At 38.8% G+C, this 26,720-nt stretch overlaps 1 protein-coding gene across 1 annotated transcript in view; it reads left to right on the top strand.

Annotated features, from left to right (window-relative positions):
• The window catches only part of SLIT3 (slit guidance ligand 3), a 522,490-nt gene that overhangs the window by 273,594 nt on the left and 222,176 nt on the right, over positions 1–26,720 (top strand). The window contains exon 6 of the mRNA XM_074604436.1: positions 21,929–22,000. Within this exon, the coding sequence (XP_074460537.1) occupies positions 21,929–22,000 (72 nt within the window). The remainder of the gene's footprint in view (positions 1–21,928; positions 22,001–26,720) is intronic.

The raw sequence follows: 26,720 nt of genomic DNA on the forward strand, positions 1-26,720 counted from the left end.
TTGTCACCCCTTCCTATCTTGCACCTTTCAGACTGAAGGAAAAGCTACTTCTTTAAGCAGTGAGAGTGCAAACGTACATCTCCCATATATACAGAGTGCACAGACTTGGTGTTGGTTTCCATGTCAATGCAGCCTCCATGACCCACATCAAGGAGCAGGTACTAGTGGCAGGGACAGGTGGTAGGAACTGGTCCGTGTTCGTACTATCTGTAGGGTTCAAGCTCTGAATCTGTAGTGTTCAAGCTCTGCATCGCATCAGCATCTCCCAGCCAAGGAATTTAGGTGATTCACTGAAAGGAAAAACATGAGTACGTATGCGGTGCGGATGCATGGGGAGAATGACAAAGCAGCGGAGCAGAGGGGGATCCCACCTGACAGTGTAGACACCCCGTTTGAACACCACATAGAGCTAGAGCTGCATGGAATTACACAGTTACTGCGTTTTCTGCGAGGAGTTCCTGCCGTTTCTTGTTCTTGGTTCACTGGAACTCAGTTCTGTGCATATTCAGCTTCTGTCTCTTTCCTTTTGCAGGCTTTGACTATAAGATAGAATTTTCTAGCGTTGGGATTCAGAAAACACAAGCTAACAGGTTGATCTGTCACGATAATACAGGCTCATTGCATTTCTGTCTAAATATTTCTCAGCCGCATATAAGATAATAGCTCATATTACTTAGACCTCCAAGCTGCTTTCCTTGCCTTCTGGGGCCACTTAGGAAATTCTGGGTAATATCCTTCTTTATAGCTCTAAACGTTCCTTTGGAGGAAGAAATTAAGCATTTAGATTTTATTTTTTTTTTTTAAATTCAGGAGTACATCAGCACACATGTAACATATAAAACTTCTGTAAGTCAGTACACATTTATTTTCCTAGTGGTTCCATTAGCTATGCAATGTGAAAAATCGAAGCTGTGCAAGTAGCGTAAAATATTTCTGTGACGATTAGCTTCAGTTTCTTATTTGTTAAATGGCTTTTCCTGGAATATACTCTTACTTTTTCTGCATGCATCTACTATTAGCATCGATCCTTGTGACTTTTACAAAAATTAAACATCTAGATTGCACATTCAGGTTTTGGAAAAAGCTGAACTTGCTCTTTATATTGAGAGGTATTCTGCATTCATAGACACAAAATGTAAAAATGCTCCTATATAATTTTTTTATCCATCACAACCAGCACTGCGGAGCATATTTGTAAGTTTTGCCACTCAGCCATAGAATAGAAATAACTAAACATACCTGTCAAGTTAAAATAATGAATAAATGCAAGGAAATAATGATTGATTTGTGTGTAGCCATTTCACTAGCAGAAATAAAGCAAGTGATTCTGAATTATTTGCTGTACATAAACATGCAGTATATCTTAATGAAATGTTACACTAGAAAACTCCTTTAATGGGGGTTCTCAAGAGAAGGTGTTAACGCGAGCCCTCTGAAGTTCCTGGCCTTAGTTTCTTGACATTTGTGTACAGCATTCAGTGGTACTGTTGCAGTTTGCTGTGAAATAAAACAAAAGGAGGAAGATAAACAGTTGGCCAGATTTCCCACTCGTTTGGTGTAAAATCTGGAATAAGCCTAACTGAAGTCAGTGGTTGGCCTCAAATAAAAGCAATGAAATGACTAGAGGAGAATTCATTATCACATGTTGGCTTGTGTATTTGCTTATGTATCTTCCAATGGACTGAACGATATGTGTCTGTATTTGATGATGTGCATGAAAGGCGCGGTATATTTTAAATAGGAATACATGAAATTTTAAAGAAAGGATAAATTTCTATTATGGAACAGATTTCAGGTTGCTTTGATCTCAGCTGGTATTTTTGAGTGTTTTCAGAGCTGGCAAAACAGGTCAGAGGTATTGAAACATTCAACCATTTGAAAATACTCATTAGAGACAAGCCTATTGCACTCTTTAGTGGGTGAAAAGGTCATATTACTTCAGCCTTAAAAATTTGTAAATAATTTTCCTCCTCCTTATCTGTAAATTCACACCGCACTCAATGTATTCCAACAGTGTATTCCTTTCTGCCTCCTGTAATTGGTATTCATTGTGATAGTGGCCATAATGAATTCAAGAGAGATCTCTGTGGCCATCACATTTGCTTTCCTAGAAATTCCCTTGTAATGCAGCCTTATTATAACATTAAAATAACACATTACCACCTTCTATGGAAAAACATCACCTGCAGCATAAGTTAATTTTATGAATATATTAGTTTGAGCTTTTGCCATCTGTTCTACCCCTTGTAACAAATGCAAAAAGCATATATTTCACAATTAACTCATTAAAAAGATATGATTAATTGGAATGCACGTGCATGTTCCCTACACAATGCAGAATGCATTTAAGGTGAGATATGCAAAACCAACCAAGTGGAGAGTCTTGAGTCTTAGCAGTGGGCATTTTGTGATACAGTAATGTTTATTTCCTTATGTCTTCAGGTGGCCCCATGCAGAGGGCCGGCGTGCCAAGTGACACAGAAGTTGGTTGCTTTGTTTGCCTCTTGCGAGCCACAGCCCACCTTTGCAGGGACTGACTGGCTGTCTCTCCCTGTTTTGCTTGGGGAACTAGAGCTGGCTCTACTGGTTGAGGGCAGATTGGCATAGATCATCCCTTTGCTTTTCCTTTTTTTCTACCTTATTCAGTGCTGAATCACTAACCTTTAAAATCCACCTACCCTGATCTTCCTAAATAACTTCTCTTGTCTATCTTGTAGTAAAAATCAGAGGAAAAAAAAAAGCAAGAAAAGCTAAATGCTGTGCAGACTGACCTCTGGAAGGCAGGAAGGCATAGAGAGGAATTGCATTCTGGTTAGCCGCCAGCTGAAGATGCCTTACTGCTCACCCTATCTGTTTTCATCAGGAACAGCATAGCTGCTGCGGCCATAGCCAAGAGGAAACCTGTTAGCAATGTAGAAATTAAAACTTTAATTTTAATTCAGAAACTGCATCCTTTTGATCACAGTTTCTTCTCTGCCTACAGTGAGTAGGCGTAGTCTTTTTTCTTGTTATTTGTGCTGCAGCGGGAAGGGTAGGCAACACATCATCTTGGGCACAAGGTTGTGTGCCCTGTCTATAGTGAAGGCTTCCCCAATATCCCTTCCCTTGTGAAGGATGGCTGAGGGAGAGCAAAGTGTCTTGTATAAGGAGTTAATTCTGCATTTTTCTAGAGTATGGTACACATAGGCAGTGCCTTCTGAGTAGCCATGCTCTCTACCAGTTTATTGTGGTTGTCAAGAAATATTGTGTTTTTCAAGTGTCATTACAATGCTGAAACTTTTGCACATATCTCTTTTAACATCATAAGGAATAGTCATTATTCAAAATTACCTTCTTGGGAAGAAAGTTGTGTGAGGTTTTTGCATTGTACACTGATGCTAAAAGATGCCGGTTCAGCAGTCCTCTTGCTAGCTAGTGAGCTAATTTCAGTCTTGATAGCGCATTTTGGCAAATGCTCTGCAGTGCTTTTATGTCAGCTCTTCACGTGGTGGACTGCAGGGTTTGGTCCCAACCTGCAGGATATTCCTGTATTTTATGAGAAGAGCTGCTAAAGGCAATGCTGCTTCCTTGCTTTATTCCTGAACAACTTGGGACAGTCCCAAATGCATCAAGGAGCAATGGCAGAAACATGTGCAGACTAACAACCTGCAAACTCTGCAACACACGTGATAAATACTGGAAAACTCCAGAACATTTCATGAAGTATTTAAACGTATGTCATATTTGGTAGTGCGATTAGTTTATACTTGCATTTTTTAAACACATTTTGGTTTATGTAATCCCCTTTCCCATGTCCCTTGCTAATAAATAAAACACCAGGTGGACTAACCAGCACAGAATGATCTTAAATCTATTGAATGTGCTAAACTACCACTTGTACTTCACTTGAGATTGATTTCACAGATTGAAAATGCACTGCTGATTTTTTTTGTTTTTAAATGAAAACATCTGCATTAAGTAGAGTGGATGTCTGCTCTGTTCTCCTGTCCAGTTGCATTTCAGGAAGTATTTGTTTCATGGATGCTCGTAGTTGTGGGCTCGACTAGCCACAAGGGATCTGTCACCGACAACTCATTAAGAGCTGAACCATCACTTCTGAGAAACAGATTTCCTCACTGTAAAGGTTGCTTTCCCCTGAGTAAAATGTCAGATAAATAAAAGCTGAAATATCTCTTAAGTGTGCTCTACCTATAAAATAGAAGTACATACGCCAGCAGTATTTAGTAGTGGAAGGATGTATGCATGGTGGCATTTAATATTTTTCTAATTTTAATTTTTCTGATGTGGATCAGAGCTGGCTACCCCAATAATAAGGTTATACATAATTTTGGTTTACCCAATTTCTCTTACAGTATATCCACTGCAATATACATATTGTTTTCAATATCAAATTTTGGGGAAACCATAGATTTCTAAATATTTCTTGTAGGCATAAGACAAGCATAAATACCAATTGTTTTTTCCTTTTCTGGAAATGTATTTCAAACGCCATTTGAAGGCTGCACTTTTCCTTGTTGTTATGGTAAAATCCTAGTGCTGATGACAAGACAGACGAAGTGTGCCACATAAGGCCTAAGTCGTCCTTTCCATCTACTTCACATTCTGTTCTGATCTTCCCTATGCTTTCTATTTTGCATAATTTATTGCCTTCTCCTGCCTAAGAGGGCTGCTTCTATAGCCATTAGCAATGCAGCTCTGTAGGTTGGTCATCAGTGGGGGTTTTGAAGAGTGACATGGTTGTGTCATTCCCGTCAGGAGAACGGCACATCTGACACAGCGGCGTGAACAGTTTGCACAGAAGACTGAAAAAGTTCAGTATTTAGATGTGAGAACCCCAAGGCTTGATGGTCACTTTTAAAGTTTGTCGTGAATTTTCTGTTTGATTAGGTGGAAACTAGTTGAAAAATCAGTTTCAGGAATCTAGAGATTTAAGTTGTATGCAATTCACTTGCCTAAATGTGACATTGGTATAAGTTCTTAAATGAGGCCACAGAGCTCCTCGTCCAGAGCTTGACAAAGGAAAACCTCACCTCTAAGTTTGAATGGGAGCCGTTATCTGGGGTTTGAAATCTGCTACAAAAAGTCAGGGTGACTATTGATATTTCCAGGGATTACTTCCCTACCTTATTTCCATGAGCTCTGCTCGGTGCTTTCTGGGCTCATTATTCTTTTATCCTAATAAAGCAAAGATAAATTTAGATGCAGCACTGCTTTTGTACAGAGAGTAATGAATAGCAGATTTGGACCTTTTCTGTTTTAATAGTCTTACAAAAGTCTCTTTGACAGAAACAAACTCCAGAAAATACCATGATTTAAAAACAGGCTATGTGGTATTCTTACTGTCCTTTTGATATAAAACCTGATTAAAATGGGATGTGACATCAGTTGAAAAAGTATGAAAATCAAATTTTCTTTATTTTGTACTTTTTTAGGCTAACCTGTGCCTACAGTTTATCTTTGGATAATTTATGCTGTCCTTGTGCCATACCTTAATTTTGAATACATTTGTTGAAAATTTCCTGTAGCGTTCATCTACGATTGTCAAAAGGAGCTTTTATTCTGAAGAAAAATAGTACTGGTTTTAATTATAATTCTAAATAGCTTCATAACCACTGTGAACTCTGAATTTACATCATTTTTATGATAGCCACACCATTCGAGGTTTATTGATTTTGTCATTTGCTTCATTACATTTAATGCAAACCTTTTGTATGGAATTGTTCCGGTGCTGTGCTGGGCACGGAGGGGTCAGCGTAGGCAGTCTCTAGCCAAAACAGCGTAGCAATATCATTTTAGTGCAGACTCCGTGAATAAATGGGGGTTGTAAATATTGCCCACCAGCAGAACAAAGTTTGCCTTCTCCTCTTAACCTTTCCAGCTGGACAAAGTTAAAACCATAGCCTGAGTCATCTTTTCTTTTTTCTTTTTTCTTTTTTCTTTTTTTTTTTTTCCCTTTTACCTCTCCCCCGGTGTTTCAGCTCAGCTCTTCAGTCAGTGCAACACATGTCTTTGAGCTACAGAGAAAAAGGGTATTTTGGCACGAGAGCAGGAGTTGGGCAGTGCCTGCTCATTCCATGGCAATGCCACGCTTTGCCGCGGGACGTGTCAGGCAGGATCAGTTCTGTGCAAAACGGAGATGTTGCCTCCAGCAAAGGGACCTGCAGGGAGCGCTGACCTGCTGCTCACTATCAGTTTTGAAGAGCCAATGTGCTTTTCGGCCATCACAGCAGAGATACTGTGGGACTCTGCAGTCTCAGGTTGTTTTACCATTTCACTGGGATTAAGTTTTGATGTTTCATTTTGTAAATAGACAACTGTATTCCTGGCTTTGTTGTCCTTTTAAGGTGAATAAAACTTCCTCAGTTCTTAATTAATACAGCATCACTTTTTCTGGATAACACTATTATTATTTTTAATCTAACTTTATTAAAAAAAAGTGATGAAAACACTGATGCAAAACAGGTAAGTGAACGTATTCTTGTTTTCTCCAGAAGGCAATGACTTAGGCTCAAAAATTAATTTTGATAATTGATTGAGGGACTAGATTTCCTGCACTGCTCTTCCTTGACCACAAAATAAGATGGATGTCTGCCCTTCTTGACCCCACCTCAGCAAGGCTGCTGCTGGGCTATTGTCAGCCTTCAACTCAGCTGCAGCTTGCTGTGCGAGAGCAGAACCGGGTATTTAAAATAATGACGACAACAACCAAGCCTGTGTAGTTTCTTGCCACATTTAGAGCACAGAAGGGAACGATTATGTTTCTCATTCAGTCTGTTATATGGCTTCGCTGTCTTGCAGTTGGGTGGCTCCACGAGATAAAGTGGCTGTAGGAAAACGAAGCCACCTGCAATTCAGTTCAATCCAAAATTGTTATGCCTTGAAAGGAAAACATTTTGGGAGGAAAAAAGAATTTAATTGTAATGTTATAATTGTCTTTTGCAGTCTTTTCATCATAAATTGGTTTTGTATGAACATTTGTTCACTATGTTTATACAGCAAGGGATTTTATACAGTCCTTTTAAACAGCTAAATTACTGCATCATTTGAAAATTTCCTCAAAAGAAGCTGAGATCATGTGAATCCTACGTGGATATTAAGAAGATCCTATGGAGGATCCTCATTTTCTTTTATTTTAAAAAATATTGTTTGTGCTTGGATATGCAATGTTTTCTTCCAGTGTAAAATAAGGTCCTAACCCTAAGTGAAGCACAGAGGGAATCCTTAGGCACTCAAATATCTGTTAGATATGAGATTAATCTGTTAGATATGAGATTAATAGAAGTAAAGTTGATTATCTAGGTGTAAATCAGAGAACGGCTTTACTATAATAGCTTTGAGTAGGCAAGTGCAAAAACATTTTTGTTTAAGACAAGGTGACATGGGGCAAATGCAAGATGGCAGCATTGAAAAGTGCCGTTAGATGACGGTCTTATTTGTACAACTGATTTCTGCTACCGAGTATCATTTTCCTCTACTTTTTTTTTTTCCTACCAAAAGCCTGTGGGATCTAATTTTGCTTTTGTTTAGCCTTTGGTAGTCCCATAAATGTCAAAGAAGCAAATGAGAGAATTCTATCTTCATGTGGAAGTAACCTCTGCTCCAGTCTTTTGTGGTTTTCTTTTAAAGCTCTTTTTGGAGTTATTTTTCTGAATCATTGAACAGTAGTACAGAAATGCCATGATAATATGCATACGCAGTTTGTCCAAGGTGCTGTTCTCACACTTAGAATCCTTCTTCCTTTCTCTTGTTTTACTAGGGAAAGTGAGGATTTCTTAATTGTTCTTTTGAAGGAACGTGAGAGTTTCAAGAATGATTGAGATTATTTCCCTATATAATTCTGCTTCAATATCCTGTTAATCAGAAGTTGCTTCTAAGTCATGATGGTTAATACTGGAATATAGAACGATGCTTTAAAACAAAAAAACTATTGAAAAAACAAACGCCAAGCCCCAGAATTTAACTCATTTAAACAGATAAGCTAATGGGCTATATACAACTGTGACGCGGTACACAAGATTTAAGGCGAATGGTTTGCATCAAGATCCCCATAAGCTAGTTCTTGCTGCATTTCCAGGTGCACAACATACGAGTCACCACATCCAGTCTGCTTCTCAGTGCAGTGAAACATTATTCTTTTTCATACACATTCAAAATTGCTTGTTGTGATGTGTGGTGGGAAATAGATCTTTCTGGTGTGAAAATGAGAGTGACTTTTTTTTACTTTTTTTCTTCTTCGTTCTACTTTTTTTTGTGACCCCTCGGTAGCCCTGTATGTGAGTTCCACCCCTGAACCTGCTTTATTTTGTATTTAATTTATGCTTAAGCTCAGGTCATATGCAGCATCAGCTATTGATTAGGTCGTGCTTTAAAAGCAGTCTTATAAGGAAGATGACTGCTGCAAGGAGGTCAAGTGGTTTGCCTGGAATCACTCACTGAATTAAGGGGGCTCGCAGTTATCTGAACCGGTTGGGTGGGGGCTGTGTTGGTGGTGATAGGGTTAGGGGTTTTGTTTGGATTTTAGCTCTGTGCCTTCAGCTCATGTTCCTTTTCGAAGATGCATCTCTCTCGCATCTTGTGGAGCAGCTGGAAAGTATAATTAAGGGTTAATGTTCAGGCTGGGGGGGGATAAGCAGCAAGCTCTTGCCAATAAGTTAGGCAAGCAGCGCTCTCAGGAGAATGACTGAGAAGGATGGGAGAAATGTTCTGTGAAGCCAATTGTGCAGGTATCCTCTTTACCTACTTACAAAAGATTTGTTGCTTTGATTGCAAGAAAGAAAACTTTGAGGCAGGGCTTTTCTCTGGCTGTTCTATTTAAGCGCTGTCCTATTGCAATATGAATTAGGTATTTGAGATGTTGTTTAAAGGGTCAGGTAAGGTAACTGGTTTGCTCTCTTGATCCAAACTTGCTGCCTAATCCTACTGGGGAGTAAAAGTTTTCTTGCACATGATTGTCTTTGCGTTATGACAATCCTGGCAGAGGAAGCAGCTGTCTCTGCTATGAATATATTTATGGACTAATGTCAGGAAAAAACAGTAATAAAAAAAATACCACCTAACAAGAAAGTTTCAAAGTCATATGGATTAAGTTATCTTTCAAGATTCTTTGTTAATGGCTTCAGTTTTGTAAGGCTTGCAGAATCTTTATTCAGTTGCTAGTAAGTAAATGTGAATGAGCAGTTTAGACTTGTAACCGTTTATATTTCAGAAATAACAATGTCTAAGGTGATCTGAAGGTTGATGTTATTAGTTTCAAAATGAAATATTTTTCTTCAAAAAAACCAAACAAATTAGCCATTTGCAGAGAAAACTATTGATGCCTATAACTTCTAGGAAATTCTGTATATAAATCTGCATCTGCAATATATCCCATTGATGTTAGATGTAAGGTATAAAATTAGTTAATAATACTAACTGTATTTCTAATAGTAAGCCATCTTCTAAATATATCTATTTTTGTCTTTGTAAATTAGCGATGCAGTTATTTCATGATGCTGTTTTTACTAGTTTTAAATGGTATGATTCTTTCATATTTCTGTTCATTAGAAGTCCTGCACTTATAAATACAGACTTTTAAGTTACCGTACTCGAGTTTCCTGTAAGATGGAATAAAGCCCTTTGGAGGTGACCTGTCATCCTAGTTTTGCAGTGTGTTTTGTCTTGGAGATTATGGTTGTCCCTTGTTTCGGGGATTTCTAAACTGTGAAGTTTCAGAGCCAGAGTCAAGTTATTCCTTGTCCAGCAGTTAATCTCTCCAAGCGAATAGTGGTCCCAAAGGAAAGCTGAAAGACTGACTTCAGAACCCGTTAGGCTGCTTTTCAATTCTACCCAAGAACTAAGCTTATGTGATGATATCAGGTACCAACAGGGTTTTGATGATATTTCTATTTTCAAGTACTGTGTTTCAGTAAGACGTTAGTGCTGTTATACATGTTTTACCTATACCCTTATAAATGTATTTTGTGAAATAGTAACATTATCAATGACTATCTATTGCAGTGAGCGGTGTTCAGCACTTTTGATATAAACTTCCCCTGTTGTATATTTTAGGTTGGTACTTTACATGTCCGGAGGCCAGGGAAGCATATTTATATTTAGAAACGATGTGGGTTAGTGGAACTGGAAGTGTTGTGTTCAGTTCCTGAAATTTTGTAAAACCACCTTCTGCTGCTGACAGCTGTGCATCTGCGGGGCGGATGAATAAATATATTAACGGGTGAGGGACTCAAATACTACAGCAATCACATAAATGCCAAAAATAGATGGATGCCATTTGTTTTTATGAATTAAAAGTATTAGACCTATGGTTCCATGTAGGTGGAAAGAAACATTCCTTGGTGAATATGCGGAAGAGTTTTCACATATGCTCTGTGCCCTGTTCCTGCAGGATATATAGTAATGCCACGTTGATTTGGTAAAACATTGTTCAGAAAGTTAAAGATCTGCTAACAAAACCTGAATGTAGCGATCCGCACATATTGGGTGCTTACGGTTCATATGGGTGTTCAAATAGGAACATTTGTTCCAAAATGCTTGTAAACATAAATCTGCAGGATGAATTGCTGTCCTTAACCTGGGTGATAAACATTTCACAGATGACGTGAATTTGGCTGGCTTGAAAACAGTAAAACAAAATGGCTTTTCTTGTCAACTGTCATCCAGTTTGCTGTGTATTTCCATAGCACTCTTCAAAGTATTTCAAAATCAATGTAATTACTAGGTCCCAAGATGACCAAAAGCAACATTATTTTTGTTGCCATCTAATATGCCAGGTCTTTTATTTGCTTTCCTTTCCTACCATCTTTTCTGGGGTTTCTTTTGATTGACTTTTCTTTAAAATTCTCTTTTTTCCTGTCTAGAAAGTAGTTATTCTTTCCTAACCCTTCTTGTTCTGTAGATGCCCTGTTAAGTGTTTTGGGCTTTCATTTGGTATGAGCAGGTGCTTCATTGACAGTGTAGGTGAGTTTTGTGAGTGTTGCAGAAATGGCGTAGACTTGGGCAAAAGAGTGGATGGCAGAGGAGGACACCAGTCACAGAGGCATAGTTTGTGTGACATTTTCTTTTTTAAATATGTCATGAGATTATTAACTTGAGTCTGGGTAACCAGTGGAGGAAGACGGATGGGTCTTTTAATTCTTATTTAACTGCCCAACAGACTTTTCATGTCTCTGAGTGGACTTTGGCAATGCTGATAATGAGAAGTCACCTTTAGGCTGGCCTGCTCAGGACTCTGGCATGAGGCTCTGAAATGAGATTTCCTCCCCCACGGACATCACCACGTAGCGGACAGGACATGACAACACTCATATTTGTGAAACAAAAGGTTGTGAGTTTGGAGAAGGCTATTTGGTGAAAGTTCAGCAATTAAAGCTAAGTACAGCGTATGGCCCAGAGCAGGCTCCAGTCAAATGTTTTCCATTTTGCAATTGCTTATAGCTTATCCCCTTCCCGACAGAAATTATTTCCTGATGGTTTGGGGTCTCTGTGACAAAGGTGCTTTCATGTCACTAATCTCCCAGCTCCTTGGTAAGGCAGTGACCCAGTACCCTCTGGTCCTGGAGCCACTCCCAGACAATCACTGCCTTTTCACTGAAGTATCTTCCCTGGTTTGGAAATGGTGGTTTCTTATTTACACTCTTGCATGTTTGCCGAGGATACCCCACTTTGGAGCAATAACCAAGTGGCAGATTTTGGTGCTTATTTGAACCTTTTACCAGTCTTCTCAGAGTAACAGGGGTGTTATTTGCTTGTTCATATAGTAACTACTCATACATGTACTTGTATGAGTAAATAACTTCTGTAACTATGTAAGTTAGATGTGTGAGCATGCAGAATGCCCGGAGGAGTGCAGAGTACTATTTTTATGAATATAGTATAAAAGTGCACAGCAAGAATTTACCCTTTCATCATTGTAGCATAAGCAGGTCTTGCAGAAATCCAGAGCACATTTTAAGTTAACTTATAGGAGAACAAACAAATTTGAGGCAATGAAGTATAGAGTCAGAGCTGTAACCATAAGAAGTAATTCCAGTGGGAATTTGGATGTGGAACTTGAATTCATTGCCTTGAGTAGTGAGAATGAAGTTTGATGTAAATGCCTTAAAAGCTCAGAAGCTTGAAGATGAATTCTAAGGTCTCTCTCCCACCCTTAGCACTGACTCATCTGAACTCGCCCGTATGCTTATGTAGTATTGATTACAAGTCAACCACAGCTCTGACTTACAAAATAAGATGTGATGCTAAGAAATGACAAATATAAAGACTCTTAAAAACAGAAGATCAGGACATTGCATGTTCATTGAAGCAACGACTGGAAAATAAATCTCAAATGTTCTTATAGTACCCATTGCTGGCCTTGTTTTCTATCAGTGAGAGGGCAATAGTCTTAGCATAGTTACATGATGTGCGTGGGTCTGCTGCTCTTTTTTCTGCAGGCCTGGGAAGTCACATACCTGCAAAGCAGAGAAATATTTAGTCAGAGTTGAGGAGTCAGAATTTGGAGTTGTGAGTGGACCTTGGCTGACTAGGAGCATTTGCACGTTAAAACCAAAATCTCTAACTTTGATAATGCCCAGACAGGCAATGAACAAGAGAATGCTGTAGCTAAGCCAAAAGGCTCCTTGTCTTGAAGTAATTGAAAACACTTATTTTTCATTGGTTATTTTTCAGTGGCCAATTCTACAGTGGAAATTACTGGAATAATTTAAATTTCATGTCTCAAAGACAAGTTGCTGTTACCAGATCAGTATAAGAGAAGATGGGTAAAAGCAAACAAAAAATCTGGAAGCAGCACCCCCCCACACCTTTCATCATCTGGAGCACCACTTACTCATCTTCAAATCAGAGCCCACGGCTGTATTAAGGCTGAAATGGCCTGCTCTTTGGAACCCCGTAGAAAGCACAGGCTTGTGAGCCTGCGCTAAGCAGGATCAGTACTCAAAACCTGTATCAGAGTGATTTAAAACTAATGCAGCATCTTGAAATACGTAGTGTTCATTACTATGCTCCAGAGATTGTGGGTTTTAGTTATTATTTTCGCACTTCTTGGGTGTTAAGGAACAGAATACCACAGATAAGGAATAGAATAAGGAATATTCAGAACAGGAATAGAATAACAGAAGAGGAATAAGGAACAGAACCATCTCAAAAAAAAATAATCCCCCAAATCAAAATGGGGCACTGAGGTATTCAAAATTGTTCTTCCCTCTCTAGCATTAACTGGCTGTGTTGGGTTTTTTTGGGTTTTTTTTTTTTTAAACAGTTTGATAAACCAGGAGCTGATTGAAGAATTTACTGGTATGTTATACCAAGATACTACAGTTCATAAGTGCAAGATGTTAATTGTTTGGGTATTCATCCACTAAATATTAATATTAATTTTCTAATAAAAAAAAAAAATCACCGAAACGCAAGAATGTCTAGCAGTTTTTTCCATATGTACCAGCCATGTAACAAGGTTGACACTGCTGTGACTTTACTCACAACGTTTACTGCTTTGGTATTACTTCCTGCTAATTTTTATCTTAAGAGGTAGAAAACGTATATCAAGTCATTGTATGACTGCGGGTGATAGAATTAATCTAATGTAATATGGGATTTCAAAGGGGACAGATGTCTGGAGATCGAATGTCAAGATTCCTTTTTGCTCTGTCATCTCCCTAACTGTGTAAAAGAGGTGCTTCTGGTGTCTGGCCCTTGGGCCCGTTTACCTTCACTTAGTTGCCGAGCTCTATCACATTTGCTCTCTGCCACAGCCTCTATCCTGTCATGTAATTTTCATGTTTCCTGAAAAAGTCTAAGCCTCTTAAACGTATGAGAGCCCTAGTTTTCCTCTCAAAGCTGAATTTTGTAAGTTATTAATAACAACAATGTGTAAACAATGAAACACCAGAATTAATATGATTTTTGCTGAGCCAACCCTGTTAAATCACCACCATGGAATCATAGAATTGTCTAGGTTGGAAGGGACCTTTAAGATCACTGAGTCCAACCATCAACCTAACACTGCAAAAACGACCGCTAAACCACGTCCCATCCCGCCCTTTATCCTGGCAGTATGCGGGGGCATCTCCAGCCCCCTGTCCCGGCAGGCTCTGCACAGCCCTGTGCTGCCTGGGCTTCCGCTGGCAGGAGCTGGGGACGGCCAAGGGTGGTGTCCTCGGGGCAGCACTAATGTCACCTGTGTCCAGAACGTCTCCTGTCCTACACTGTGTTTAAGAACCAACAGAGCAATAACCTTGCCTTATTGTGTCACTCTAGTTTCTTGCAGTCCTATGGCCTACTGAAGCCATGGTTTAGAAATATTGGTAGATCCAAACAACTATTATCTTTGTCAACTGACAGCTGATATAAGTTTTAATATTAAGGGGTGAAGCATTCTGTGTCTTTTTTTTTTTTAAAAGTTTTGGTTCTGTAGTGAACTTGTTACTACAGAGAACATACACACAGAATCATTGCCAAGGAAAAAACCCAGCCCCCAGTTGCACGCTGCTGTATCGATCTGCTGTAACAGCTAACCTGTGGGGGCTTACTTGTTTTGCCTTCAAAATAAGCATGACTTATGTGCTATTAGTTCCATGTAAGTAACACCATGATGGTACGTGAGCCTATGTAAACATTGACCTTGCTTACAGTATGCATCTTAAGACACGTCTTGGGCAGCAGGACCTGTGGGGGCTGCCTGTGGCGCAAGTTCTGCGGTGCTGCTGTCCTGGAGGAAGGATGCGGGCACAGGCAGCCTGCTCCCTGCCAGCACACTGTACCTGTGTCTCCTCCAGAGCACCACGCAGGCCACCACCACACAGGGAGGAAAGGGCTCAGGGTGTAATGGAAGTGATGGCCACAACTGTGTAGAGGTAACTTCCAGCCCTTGTTGCAGGTCAGGGGTGGAAAGGAGCAGTTACTTAGTGATCCTATTCCACCTGCCGCAGCTAGGTGGATGCCGAATTTCGGCGCCTCCTCTACCCCATGCTCTTTATACATTACAAATTCCTACTAATTATTTAAATTAAATATCTGCATATTTTTTCTATATAAGTGCCTTAGTTTCAGATTTTCCACAGTTTCATAGTAATATCCCTAATAATATGATTTCCTGTTGATATTCTTAATATGATTCCCTAGTATGATTTCTTATTAATAAGGTGAATGATGAGTAACATTTTGGAATTAGAACTTTTCTTTACACGTGGTATTTGATACTTGTCAACTGAAAATAACAATAAATAAAGATTTAAGTAAGTGCAAACCCTTCTGAAAATGTAAAAAAAAACCACTATAGTAAATAACTCTCATATTCTCTACAACCCATTTTATCTTCCTCATTTCTTCCCCTTTTCCCCTTTGGGGCTATGGCAGAGGAGAACAACAGATGGTTATCAGTCAAGAGTAACTAGGGAAACCGCAAAACCTGCCCCAATTGCTATGGAGACAGCCATTTCTGTGCTTGGTATGCACTATTTGTTACATCAGCAACCACAGAGAGTTAAAAAAAGAAAAAAAAATTTGTTCTAAACCCCCTGATATTGAAGGGAAATCTTGGGTTTGTGTGTATGTATACTCGTGGGAAGAGGCAGTAGTCGTCTACTTGTTCATTTGTCACTTAAGTTTTGCAATAAGCTAATATGATGTCTATTTTTTATAGCAAAATTTTGAATTGTGAGTTAATGTAATAAAAAAAATTACAGTAAATACTTAATACTTTTGAATAGTCTGCAGAGTAATTATTTATAAGCAGCTCTTCCCCTCCAAATCAGATATCCCTCCCTCCTTACTTAACAACCTGGCAACATAGGTCGGGTATGAAAACCGAAGACAGAATATCACCATGCCCGATTATTTCATGCAGATGAGCTCTTTCTGCACAACGCCTCAACCATAGCTTTTGGCAAAACCACATCTTTAGGAAACAAAAAAGAAAAGGGGTTTTGGAACAGTTGCAAAAATCCCAGAGGGAGATTTCAGCTTGGTCACAGCAGCTCTGTCGTTTGTCTTTTGCACCACCGATTTACTCTACTTGAGAATTATTTTGATGTTGAGTTTAGTGTATGAATTCTTTACATTTTCTACTGCAAGTAAGATCTTACAGAATGAGTAAACGTTAAACATGAAAAATGCATTAAAACCTTAATTGAAATAACTTTATATTATTTCAATTTAATTGAATTTATTATTCATTCAAAGGACTGTCTATTAGTGTTTATGGGGCTTCCTTACCATTTTAATTTAAGAATAAGGAGTTTAGTTTGGTAGGTGAGAAATTTTATGTAGATTTATTGGGTCACTTTCCTTTGAAATTTTAACATTCTCCAAGTTACACAAGGATTGGTTTGGACAACAGGTGTTATAGACTGTCTCTCTAATTCTTACAGGTTATTGAAGAGACTCAGTACTAGGCTGTAAACTTTCAGGAAAGTGATGGCATAGACACAGCAGTTTGTATTAGAAAAAAAAAAGTTTTGGGAAAATGTTGCCCAAAGTGAGGTTCTTTTGGAGATGTAATTAACAAAACTTATTCTTCTCTAACAACAATTCTATAATAAGTTACAGTGAATTTACCTTCCAGTGAAATGGCTATTGAAAATTCCTTTAAATACTTAAGTAACACAATATCTTTAATATGCATACTTCTGGTTAAATATGCAAGTTGTTTATTAATGAGGAAACGACTCCTGCTTAATCTCGGATCTATAAGAGTAGATATCTGTAAGAGTAGTAGAGCAATTTTGTGTCTCTAGCAGTAGAACTTGCTTAAATATGCAACTATTCTAACATTTCTTTTTATGCTAAACATGAAATATGAGAAACAAAGAAAGCTGAAAAGGTTTTATTTACAGTACTTGTTAATGCAGGCTTTTATTTAAATATTTAACTAGATTCTGGACAAAATATATAAAGAGGTTTTGGTAATTAAACTACTGTCACAGTATAATTAAAAACCAGATTAACACTTGAGCTCTCCAGTGGCCTCAGTAATGTTTGTAAATGGAAAAAAAAAAATCCCTCACCGAAACAAATAAAGTACAAAACACTGATTATATAGTTCATTATTGAGAAGTGTTGATGTTTGAAGGACCTCTTCTTCATGAATGTGAGTATTGCTAATTGCATAAAAAAATATCAAAAGCTCTTATATATGGCATCAGGTTAGTTGTTACAATATGAAGAAACATTGCTAGAAATATATATGTAGGGTTTAAAACATTAACTAACTTTTAATGTCGGTAAAAGATTAGATTATTTCAGTTTTGGAAAATTTTGCCCTGGATGAATTCAATTCTTTAATATTTTAAAACAGTTTTGTTTGGGTTTTTTTAATCATAATCTTGTATCATGATAAAAATTACACCAGCTTTGTTGCTGGGGATTTTTGTGTCTCAAATGCATTTGAAACTTAGATATTCCTTATTGTTGTGAGCAAAACCTCCAAGCCTTGGTATTTAAAGGATTATGTCAAATGGCAAAAGAATATCAACATTGTAAAGTCCTGTTCCTTCCAGGTGTTATTTGAAATTTAACTCTCGTGTATGATAGATAATGTACAAATCTAAATGGATAAGCCGCAGTTATACATTGTCAGGGGAATTGTGTTTTAAACAGTTGAAGCAGTGTCTTCGCCAAACCATAGACTGTCCAGTAATATAAATCTGTTAGCATGCAGCATTATTTCTCATTTCGTAGAAAGGTGATTTGTGTCTTAAGTTTTTTTTCTTTAAAGGATCAATTTTAAAGATAGACAATGATCAATCAGTTGCATATAATGTAGTCACATAATTTTCCTGCCTTTTAATAAAAGCTGAGACTAGCTACTGAGTCATGGTTAGAGTCAGATCGTAATAACACGTATGGTATTTTGTATTATAACTCTACCATATGAAAGATGCCTTTTTTTCCTAATGGTTTTATAAACTCTCACATTGTTTATAAGCATTTATCTGTGTCACACTTCACCGAGAATCCCATATACGCATTCAATATTTTCCTTGCTCACATGTTTTTGTCCATTCCCTAAGATCTTCTGGTATTGCTCGTTGTGTCTGTTAGTATTGTCTGGTTGCTAATTGCCTGTCACGGGGATCTGGGATCCCTGGAGCCTCTTAGGTGAGGTCAGAGCAGGTAATTCAATCACACGCGAGCTGCTGGGTTTCCCAGGCTGGGATCTCGGCTCACTGACGCTGGAGCAAGAGCTGTCCTGCCAACGTCACCGAGCCCAAGTCTGGTGCTTTGTGTCTAATACACGAGAGATTCGACATTTAACCCAAACACTTTAACCCAAGTAAAAGGTATCTATCTAACAGCAAAAACTTGCAGGTTCAAAGTTTTTTGGTGTTTATTTGTTCATGCCTTGGCTTGTAGCTCTCATAATGTGCCATATGTATTGTACAGCTAGTTCACACAGCTCGAGTACTGTGGTTTCATTCGTCCTTTAGCCTCTTTTAAATATAGAGGCTCACTTTTTCTGTGTGAGAATCTGTATTTTCTTCAGAGGCATTTGAATCACTTGATATCTTTAGATAAAGTCTGAGCTTAGTGCTGCATTCCCTCAAAAGACAGGAGTAAATGAAGGTATAAAAAGTGACTTTGTCCATTTTAAAATTGTGTCTTAAATCTGAGTTTGTGTTGTCTGACCTTTTTTCAGCATTGCATTACATGCGTAACATCCTGTTTGTAATATTGAGGAGAAAAAGATCTTCTAGAAAGGGTATAAACACAAATAGAGACAGCATTTAAAACTGAATAAATGCTTCTGCTGGCTGAGACCATTTCTTAAATTTACCTGTAAGCCTGGAGCAGCCGATGTGTGTCTCAGGTAGCAGTGCTCCGTGTGTGCATGAGTGCTGCATTTACAAGGCAGCGGTGAAGAAATGAGAGCTGTGTCGCCTCTTCCTCAAGGAAATGTATGTGCCACCTGTTCTGAAACACTGATCTTTTTCATTTTTTATTTTTAAAGTTGAATTTTTACTTTCTCTGCATATGTTTAGTTTTATTCAGGTAGGATGTTCTTCTCAACAAATGTTAGGCATGTCTGTTCTGCGCATTGAAGAGCCGCATGCACAGCTTACCCACTTTGAATATGTGAGCTGGCTGCTAGCCCACATCACAGCATTTTTATTTTGTCTTCACGGGTATAAAAGTATGTGTTGAACACCTGTTTTTGCCTTTCTGTAAGGCTTTACCTGCAGTTTTCTCAAAACTTTAAACATCGTCTTGGAAGGAAGGCGTTGTTTAGGCTTCAGACTCTCAAATCTCTAGTCTCTGCTTAACCACTCACCCGGGTGCTGTACAAGTGCAAAGAAATCGAATTTCCATCTTTACACATAGAGAAATAAATGGGGAGGTGAAGGGTCTTAAAAACAGTCATGCCTAATTTTAAGACAACTAATAGTTCTGTTCCTTTTCAGCAGAAATTCTCATGCTTAGAGTTAAACACAGATGTGAATGTTTTGGCGTGATAGATATCAGGAGACATGAGCTGTGTTACAAAGAAATATTAAACGTGTGGATGTCTCCAGAGACACTGCAGATTCAGTTTATGGGGCACACAGAATCAGGGTGTGTCTCTAATGAATATTTTCCCTAGTTACTGGCTATCCTGCTAAGTGTGTGTCTTTTGGGCATCTAGACGTTTCCCTTGCTGTGGTGCTGTGGATTAATCACAGGGACTAAACTTGGTTGTTAGCGCTGGCATGACTGGACCTATAGAAATAAGATTAAGATTGTCATTATGCTTTTTCAGCAAAAATCAATCTATGAGAGTAGCGTTTTTTTAAAAAACGAATATACCGCATATGAAGCCCTTTAATCAGAAAGCTGTGTGACTAGCACACCGCGTTTATTTGCTTATTTTAGTGTATTTGGCAGAAAAATCAATATTATAGTATAACTCCAGTAAAAATAGGCAATATAGAGTACTTCCCGTAGAAGAGAGTTGATTCTCAAGTTGCGCCTGCTTTCTCTTCGTCATGCTAGCATGTGCCAACTTTATGCTTAATAAAGCCAACTGAAGTGTAAAGTACTTAGTCATGGAACCAGCGTTATATTTAACTCATTTGAAGTTTGTTCCTTCTGAAATGCACCATCCTTTCTGTTTGAGCACCAAATTTATCACAACCCACACAACTAAGCAGGGATCTCAGAAAAAGCCACTCAGCAGCCACTGGTCCTCCTAGCAGTCAAAAATACAGTGTTTTTAGCATCTTTGCTTGGTGGTGGGAGAAACAGAACACAAAGAAATATGTATGTATATACTTATATACATACGTATATATACTATGAATTAACTCTTATGCGACAGAAAAATCCATTTTGGATGATTGTACATCCTGGTATGTGTCAGTAGAGGAGACATCGCTGAAGTTTTGCCAAATTCAGCCTGTTCTCCAAAGTTACGAGAGCTATGAGAAACCTTAGCTGAGCTTTGTGCTTGCTAAGCTTTTTAGTAGACCTCGTAGCGTGTATGTTTTTTCATGCACTTTAAATCGTAAAAAACGTGGTGTTCATCGAGACCAGGCTACGTTACGAAAGATAAGTTTCCCATAGGCTTTAAATATATACATATTCAAGATGCTCTGTGTTAGTAGATCAAACTCAATCTTTAAAGGGTTGCATAAAGATTGTATTTGGTCTCTTTGTGCTTTATTGTTGTATAATAATGAATTTGTGACAAATGTCTGTTTAGAGCAAAAATCAGGTACAGTAGATAATTGGAAAGAAGTTGGTAAAACTATACAAATATATTATACAGAGGTGTAATATATTTGGTATTTCTGTGTATATATTTATTATTTTTTAATAACAACCAGAAACTGCAATGCAATCTTGGTATCTTTGTTTATGACACTATATCCAGGACAAACAGTCCCTGCCTCACCAAATCTAAAGTTTATGCTGTGCAAAGGACAGTATAATATAGAGTCAGGAGCCACATCTATTTTTTTATGAAATGCAAATATTGTACTTACACGTGGGTAGGTACATAATTTTATTTCCCTAAGTGTAAAATTTAAGGGATCAGATGTCAGAAAATGTAATCGCTGAATTTTAAATCACAACTTACAGCTTTAATTTCCTAAGCAAAAGAGACAGATGTAGCTGTGCTGCTGTATCCACATATATTGTAAAATATATTTAAATTATGCGTATGCAGGGAGACAAATGAGAGAACTCCACCATCCAAATATTAAATTACACATTTTGAAGCAAAATAGTGTTTTAAGTGTACGTGTGTATAATGCTTTCTGTCACTGGATTGCTCTCCCTGATGCAGTTAGACAGAATCTGTATTTAGTCAGAAATCTTTCAATAGAACGGGCTACCAGATGGGACCAGTAACAATGCAGAGAGGCATCGAACCACCACAGACATTTGGTGCTTAGAATAATAAAAAGACTATAAAATTAGATTAGTTGAGTCTAATTTGGAATTGGTATATTCCCTATGCACTCTCACAGCTCTTGGGCAGATAAAGCCTGGAGATTTAGTACTGTCAGGACAGAGGACTCCAACTTCCAGTAAAAGAAAAAAAGGCATTCTGGGAGGTCACAGAGGGCAGCACAGTGACCTCCAATGATTTACAGGCCTTTAGCTTAATGAAATTGTTTCAGTGACATGACGGTAAAAGCTCATAATGGATTGGATGCCCTAATGTAATGAAATTACTCCCTTCTGCCTTTAAAAAAAAAAAAAAAAAAAAAGGCGCAATTAATATTTACTGAGACCTGACAGGCTTCAGTGTGCGGTAGCGTGCGGCGCTGTCAGCCAGCAGCCAGCAGAGCCGGAGCAGCGTGGCAGCCGAGCAGCCCTGTGCCGGGTGGCGAGCAGCCGCTGCGAGGGGGTGGAGGACACCTCGGTGACGGGGAAGCCCCCAACCTGGCGCTCCCAGGCAGCTCTGCCCGTACTGGCCAGACTTCATCCTCTCCCTTCCTTTCTGCAGGCAACTGGACAACAACCAGATCAGCTGCATCGAAGATGGAGCCTTCCGAGCCCTGCGCGACCTGGAGATCCTGTGAGTTGACTTGGTGCTGTGCTGGGGCGGCAGGGGGACGACTTTCGCGGTGCTGCAGTGCTTGGGCGAACGTGGGGGTTGGAGATCCTGCCTTCCTTTCCACCTCCGACCCGTGCTGTAGGTGGCAAAGTGAAATCTCACGCTTCCCCCAGGCTGGGGTTACTGCTAATTAAACCACAATAGATGACTTCTCTGCTGTCGCTCCTGAGGAGCGGGGATATTGCCGTGCTCGCTGCTGCATGGAACAGATGGGGTTCAGCAGTATTCAAAGTGCATCCGATGTATGCTCTGCAGCCAGAAACCTGGCCAGGTCTGCGTAATGTCGAGTAGCGGGTGGGTAACAGGTTCGTGGGGAACAATATTATGAGATATCTGACAATTTCCCTAGACAAAAAGCTGTTTAAAAGGTGTTTGGTATGTAGGAGGGAGGAGAGACGGGCGTTTGGCAGGCTTGTTCAGTGCAGTCATTGGCTTTTGGGGAGGATCCTGCTCTGAGGGCTGAAATAATACCACGTTGTGCTCTTCATCTACCACAAAGTTTACACATCGGCTGTGAAAGCTGCAGCACAGACCAGAAAAAAGGATTTGACAGCGAAAGCTGACTCTTACCAGAGAAAAAGCACATTAGATTTAGAGCACCGTCATTGTAATGTAAAATCCAATATTACCCAGAAATCAGTATCTGAACAGATAATTTGCTTATTACTAACAGTTTCTTGTTCACTTAGAGACCGTTTCTGGAATAGGTTTTGACTATATGAACTGATATAAAGCTCTCCCTGAGCTGAAAGTTAATACTGCAAAGCTGAAAGTGTTAATACTTGTGAAAGCACACAGTCCTAAGCCAAAATGGAGAGGGAGCAGGGGGGACCCCTCAAAAATTGAGACCCTCAGTGTCTGACCTGAAGTTAATACTGGTCCAGCACTGAAACACTATGTACTTAAATGCGGCAGGGAAGGCCTGCTCAGGCTGCTGAAAAACTTGCCCCTAAATTACATGATATGAAACAGCAAATGGTAGTTAAAATAGTAAGCACCTGCCTCACGCAGCCCTGGCACCTGGAGATTCAGCAGGCTCAAGACATTGCCTTCGGCTCCTGAGAACAGGCGAAATAACGAGCTTTCAAGACAGCGCCGTGCCACGCACCACAGTGGGTTTGAATCCACATGCCCACAGTGGGTTTGAATCCACATGCCCACAGTGGGTTTGAATCCACATGCGATAATATCGGGAATTCTTCCCCAAGGGCCCTACCCACTTGGCACTGATGCTCAAAGGAGTTTTGCTGTCAGTTCCGGCAGAACCAAGTTGAGGTTTCTGGGGGACCTGGGAGTGGTGGTCATGCCTGTGTGTCTGTCACAGCGGAGATACCTGTGTCCCCTCTCTCTCCCAGGCAGGGATATTGATATAGATCAGATAGTGCACGTTGCTCGTGTTGAGTTAACAGTAGGTATCTGCAGAGTTTCTTATCTGGGAACTTATGTTATCGAGAGTATTGTTTGAATTCTATATTAAGAGCACTTTTCAGGAAAAGTAATGTGTTACCACTATAAAGTTTTACTTGTCTGTCAGATTGAAAAGTCTACTGTGTGGTGAAAGAAAAGAAGAAAAGAAAAAAAAATCATGAACTCCTATAAAATTGACTACTTTTTTTTTTTTTTGACGGACTGATTTTCCATATCTGTGGAGAGTGAATCAGTCCTCCACTGACAGTAGACTGTGCTATAACTTTCACTATTTTAAGTCTATTTTAAGCCTGGACAATAAATGGAGCCTTTTTTGTAATATACCGAGTACTACAGGCTCTGAAAAAGCAGCTAGGAATGCATTCCTTCTCCCCAGGATGTAGTAAACATTGAATTAGTTTATTTACCTCTCTGGTTTTAATTGGTTAGTTCTATGCCGGTTATTTGTGGGTGGGAGAAGAGGAGGATATATAAAATAGATCATAATCAGTTCTTCAATACATATTTAATTTTCAGCACAGCCATACTGCTACAGGAAAAATCAATCTTGCTTCTAAAAGATGAGAAAATAGATTGATAGTATCTATTTCTAAAGGAATTTTTCTTGCAGTCACAAAATGTGAATTATATACTCTCAGCCTAATCTGAATTTTTTTTCAAAGTTTCCCTTCAAAGAAAGTTTGAGCTTTTAAATCTCTCTATCAAAATAAATTGACTTAATGCCCCAGAGACTATCATATCTTCAGCTGTTAACAGTCATAAATGTTAAAAAAATAGTTATTTGAACCATCAAAGAACATTAACAAGTGAAACCAAATTTCATCATTTCAGACCCACTTTTTATGTAGATATATTTTAACCTGTAATGCAGTATGTAGAAAATATTTAATAATTCTGGAAAAAATTAATCTAATTATCTGTTTGAACAGTTTGCAAGGGTACCAAATAATGTATTTCTTCTTTATCTTATTGAAATCTTGTGACCTTTTGATATAAAATATTTATATTTCTGCATCTTTTCTCTACGCACCTGCCCGTCTACAGAGCTCTAAATTCTGTAGATAGTCCAGGGGAGAGACAAAATGCTTAGCATTACTCAAAAAAATAAATTAAGAACACTTTCCTTAAAAGCACTTTGGTTTCTGGGGTGCACTTTTCATTCACCTTGAATTCCTCAAAAAATGAGTGCAAGGAGGTTGGTGATTTGGTGGATGTAGGAACAGCAGGAAGTTGTGCAGTTCTCTTGCAAAATGAAGAGCACTCCATGGCCCATGTTACTTATTTCTGCTTATCAACAAGCTGTTATCGTTTACTACTTTCATTTTCTTTTTTTTTTTTTGTTACGAATATGTTCCTGTACCAACAAATAGCACAGAGACAGACATGAAAACAAGGCTGAAATTTGCGGCTAATTTTGACGTGGTGCAATGAGTTGCTGACTCCAACTGAAGCTTGGATCAGACCAAGGCACTGACGGCGGCTCCCAATGCAAACACGGCCTTTTATTCACTTCTTTGTTTATGAGCTTCTGTGTTTCGAATGTTCCAAATGGTGTCGCTGATCCTATGATCTGCAGACCATAATGTAGGTGCCAAGTGCTACTGGTAACTCTGAGTTTTTGGTTAAAAAGCTGCAAAAACGTTGAGTAGAAAGTACTTTGGTGCCTTCTGTTGATTGCCGTTGCGCCTGCAGCAAGGTGAAGATAATGTCTGAGAAATGACATGCAGAAACGACGTGCTTACTTAAACATCCTGTCTTGGTAGTTTTGCATTGGGGATAGTTTTGTTAATTTTTGCGTCGGATTTTCTGTACAGCTTCCCATAAAGGTTTTGATTTTAATCTGGAGATAAAATGGGGATTTTTCTTGCTGATATAATTCCTTTCCCCTTTTTGTAAGATGATAAAGCATATTTCAGTGGCTTTGTTCTTGCATTCCAGTACACGGAAAGGTGTGTGCAACCACCGAAACAGCAATAAAATGCAAAAGGGGCATGTATTTGCAAAGGGGTGGCAAAAGTTAATAACTAACTTACAAACTGTTGGAAAATAAATGTGCAGAAAAGTTGAAAAAAATTGGTGTGAAACTTCCACTAACAAAAGTGTCATTTTTAGTAGGAGAAATTTTCTGCTCTGCCTAATTTTTACTTATGTCCTCTGGCAATATTTGGCAATAACAGTATTATTAAGAAATATGTATTAGTGTAGCTGTAAGTGCATTTAAAGATTATTAAAAAAAACCAACTCAGATAACAAAACCCTCAAAAACACCAAAGAGTTCTTCAGAATAATTGTCCAGTATTCCTCGTGGTGTGTGGCAATATGATGTTCATATCTGCTGTAGATTAGAAATTAGTCCATAGCTTTATTTCCAAATGTCCAAAATTATGAAGCATAGGAGATAAAACTTTCAGAACTCAGAATTTCACCTTCAGTCTCTTAGGATACATGAATAAAAGGAATTAATTTCAAGGTGGTTCAACAAGCTCAGCCAAACTGGATAAACTAGTAATACTGAGTGAGTGACCATGCTATTGTCATTAGACTGGAAGTGCTGAACAGTACTCGTGTTCTTAGGATCCTTTTCTCAGTAAGATACAGAGCTTCATTTAGCAAAAACCCCTTTTAATTTATTTATTATTGGTTTTTCTTACTGGGGTAGTTTGAAAACTGTGTGGTGACATGGCAGTTGCGCCATGTGGACAGGACAGCAAGAATTACAGTCACTGTTGGCAACTTAGGTGGCGTGTTTTCCTTGTTTTATATTGTAAAAGCTGTTTTTCCTTCTACTTTGTAATGATAGCCAGAGGGACTGGAGCTTGAACACATTTTATTCCTTGCAGATTTTCTGTAAAAAAAATTCCCAAACTCGAAAGATTTTATCATACCAAGAGCTAATCCTAGGAGGTCTGTGGATAGGATTCTATTAAAGGCGGCAAATGAGTTCTTGCTGTACGGAGCTAGCGCGGAATGATTTGGGGGTTGGTTTGTTGTTAGTCACGTTAATTGTTTAGCTCTTTCATATAGTATCTCTAAGCCTGAAAATCCTGAGTTTTACTTGCTTTTTGAAATGAATGAGCACCAACTCTGTCATTGAGTCTGGAGCAACAAACTACGCACGCAGGAATCCACCATTCAGCTCTGGCTGCTTTAGTGTGAAAAATCCTGCTAATTCACTCACAAGTGCTACTGAAGAGGTGCAAGTACAGTCACCCAAATATCTACAGCAGTTTTAAGTTGTAAATTCAATTCTAAA

Source organism: Larus michahellis, chromosome 11, assembly GCF_964199755.1.
Source record: "Larus michahellis chromosome 11, bLarMic1.1, whole genome shotgun sequence".
Classification (NCBI taxonomy): Eukaryota; Metazoa; Chordata; class Aves; order Charadriiformes; family Laridae; genus Larus; species Larus michahellis.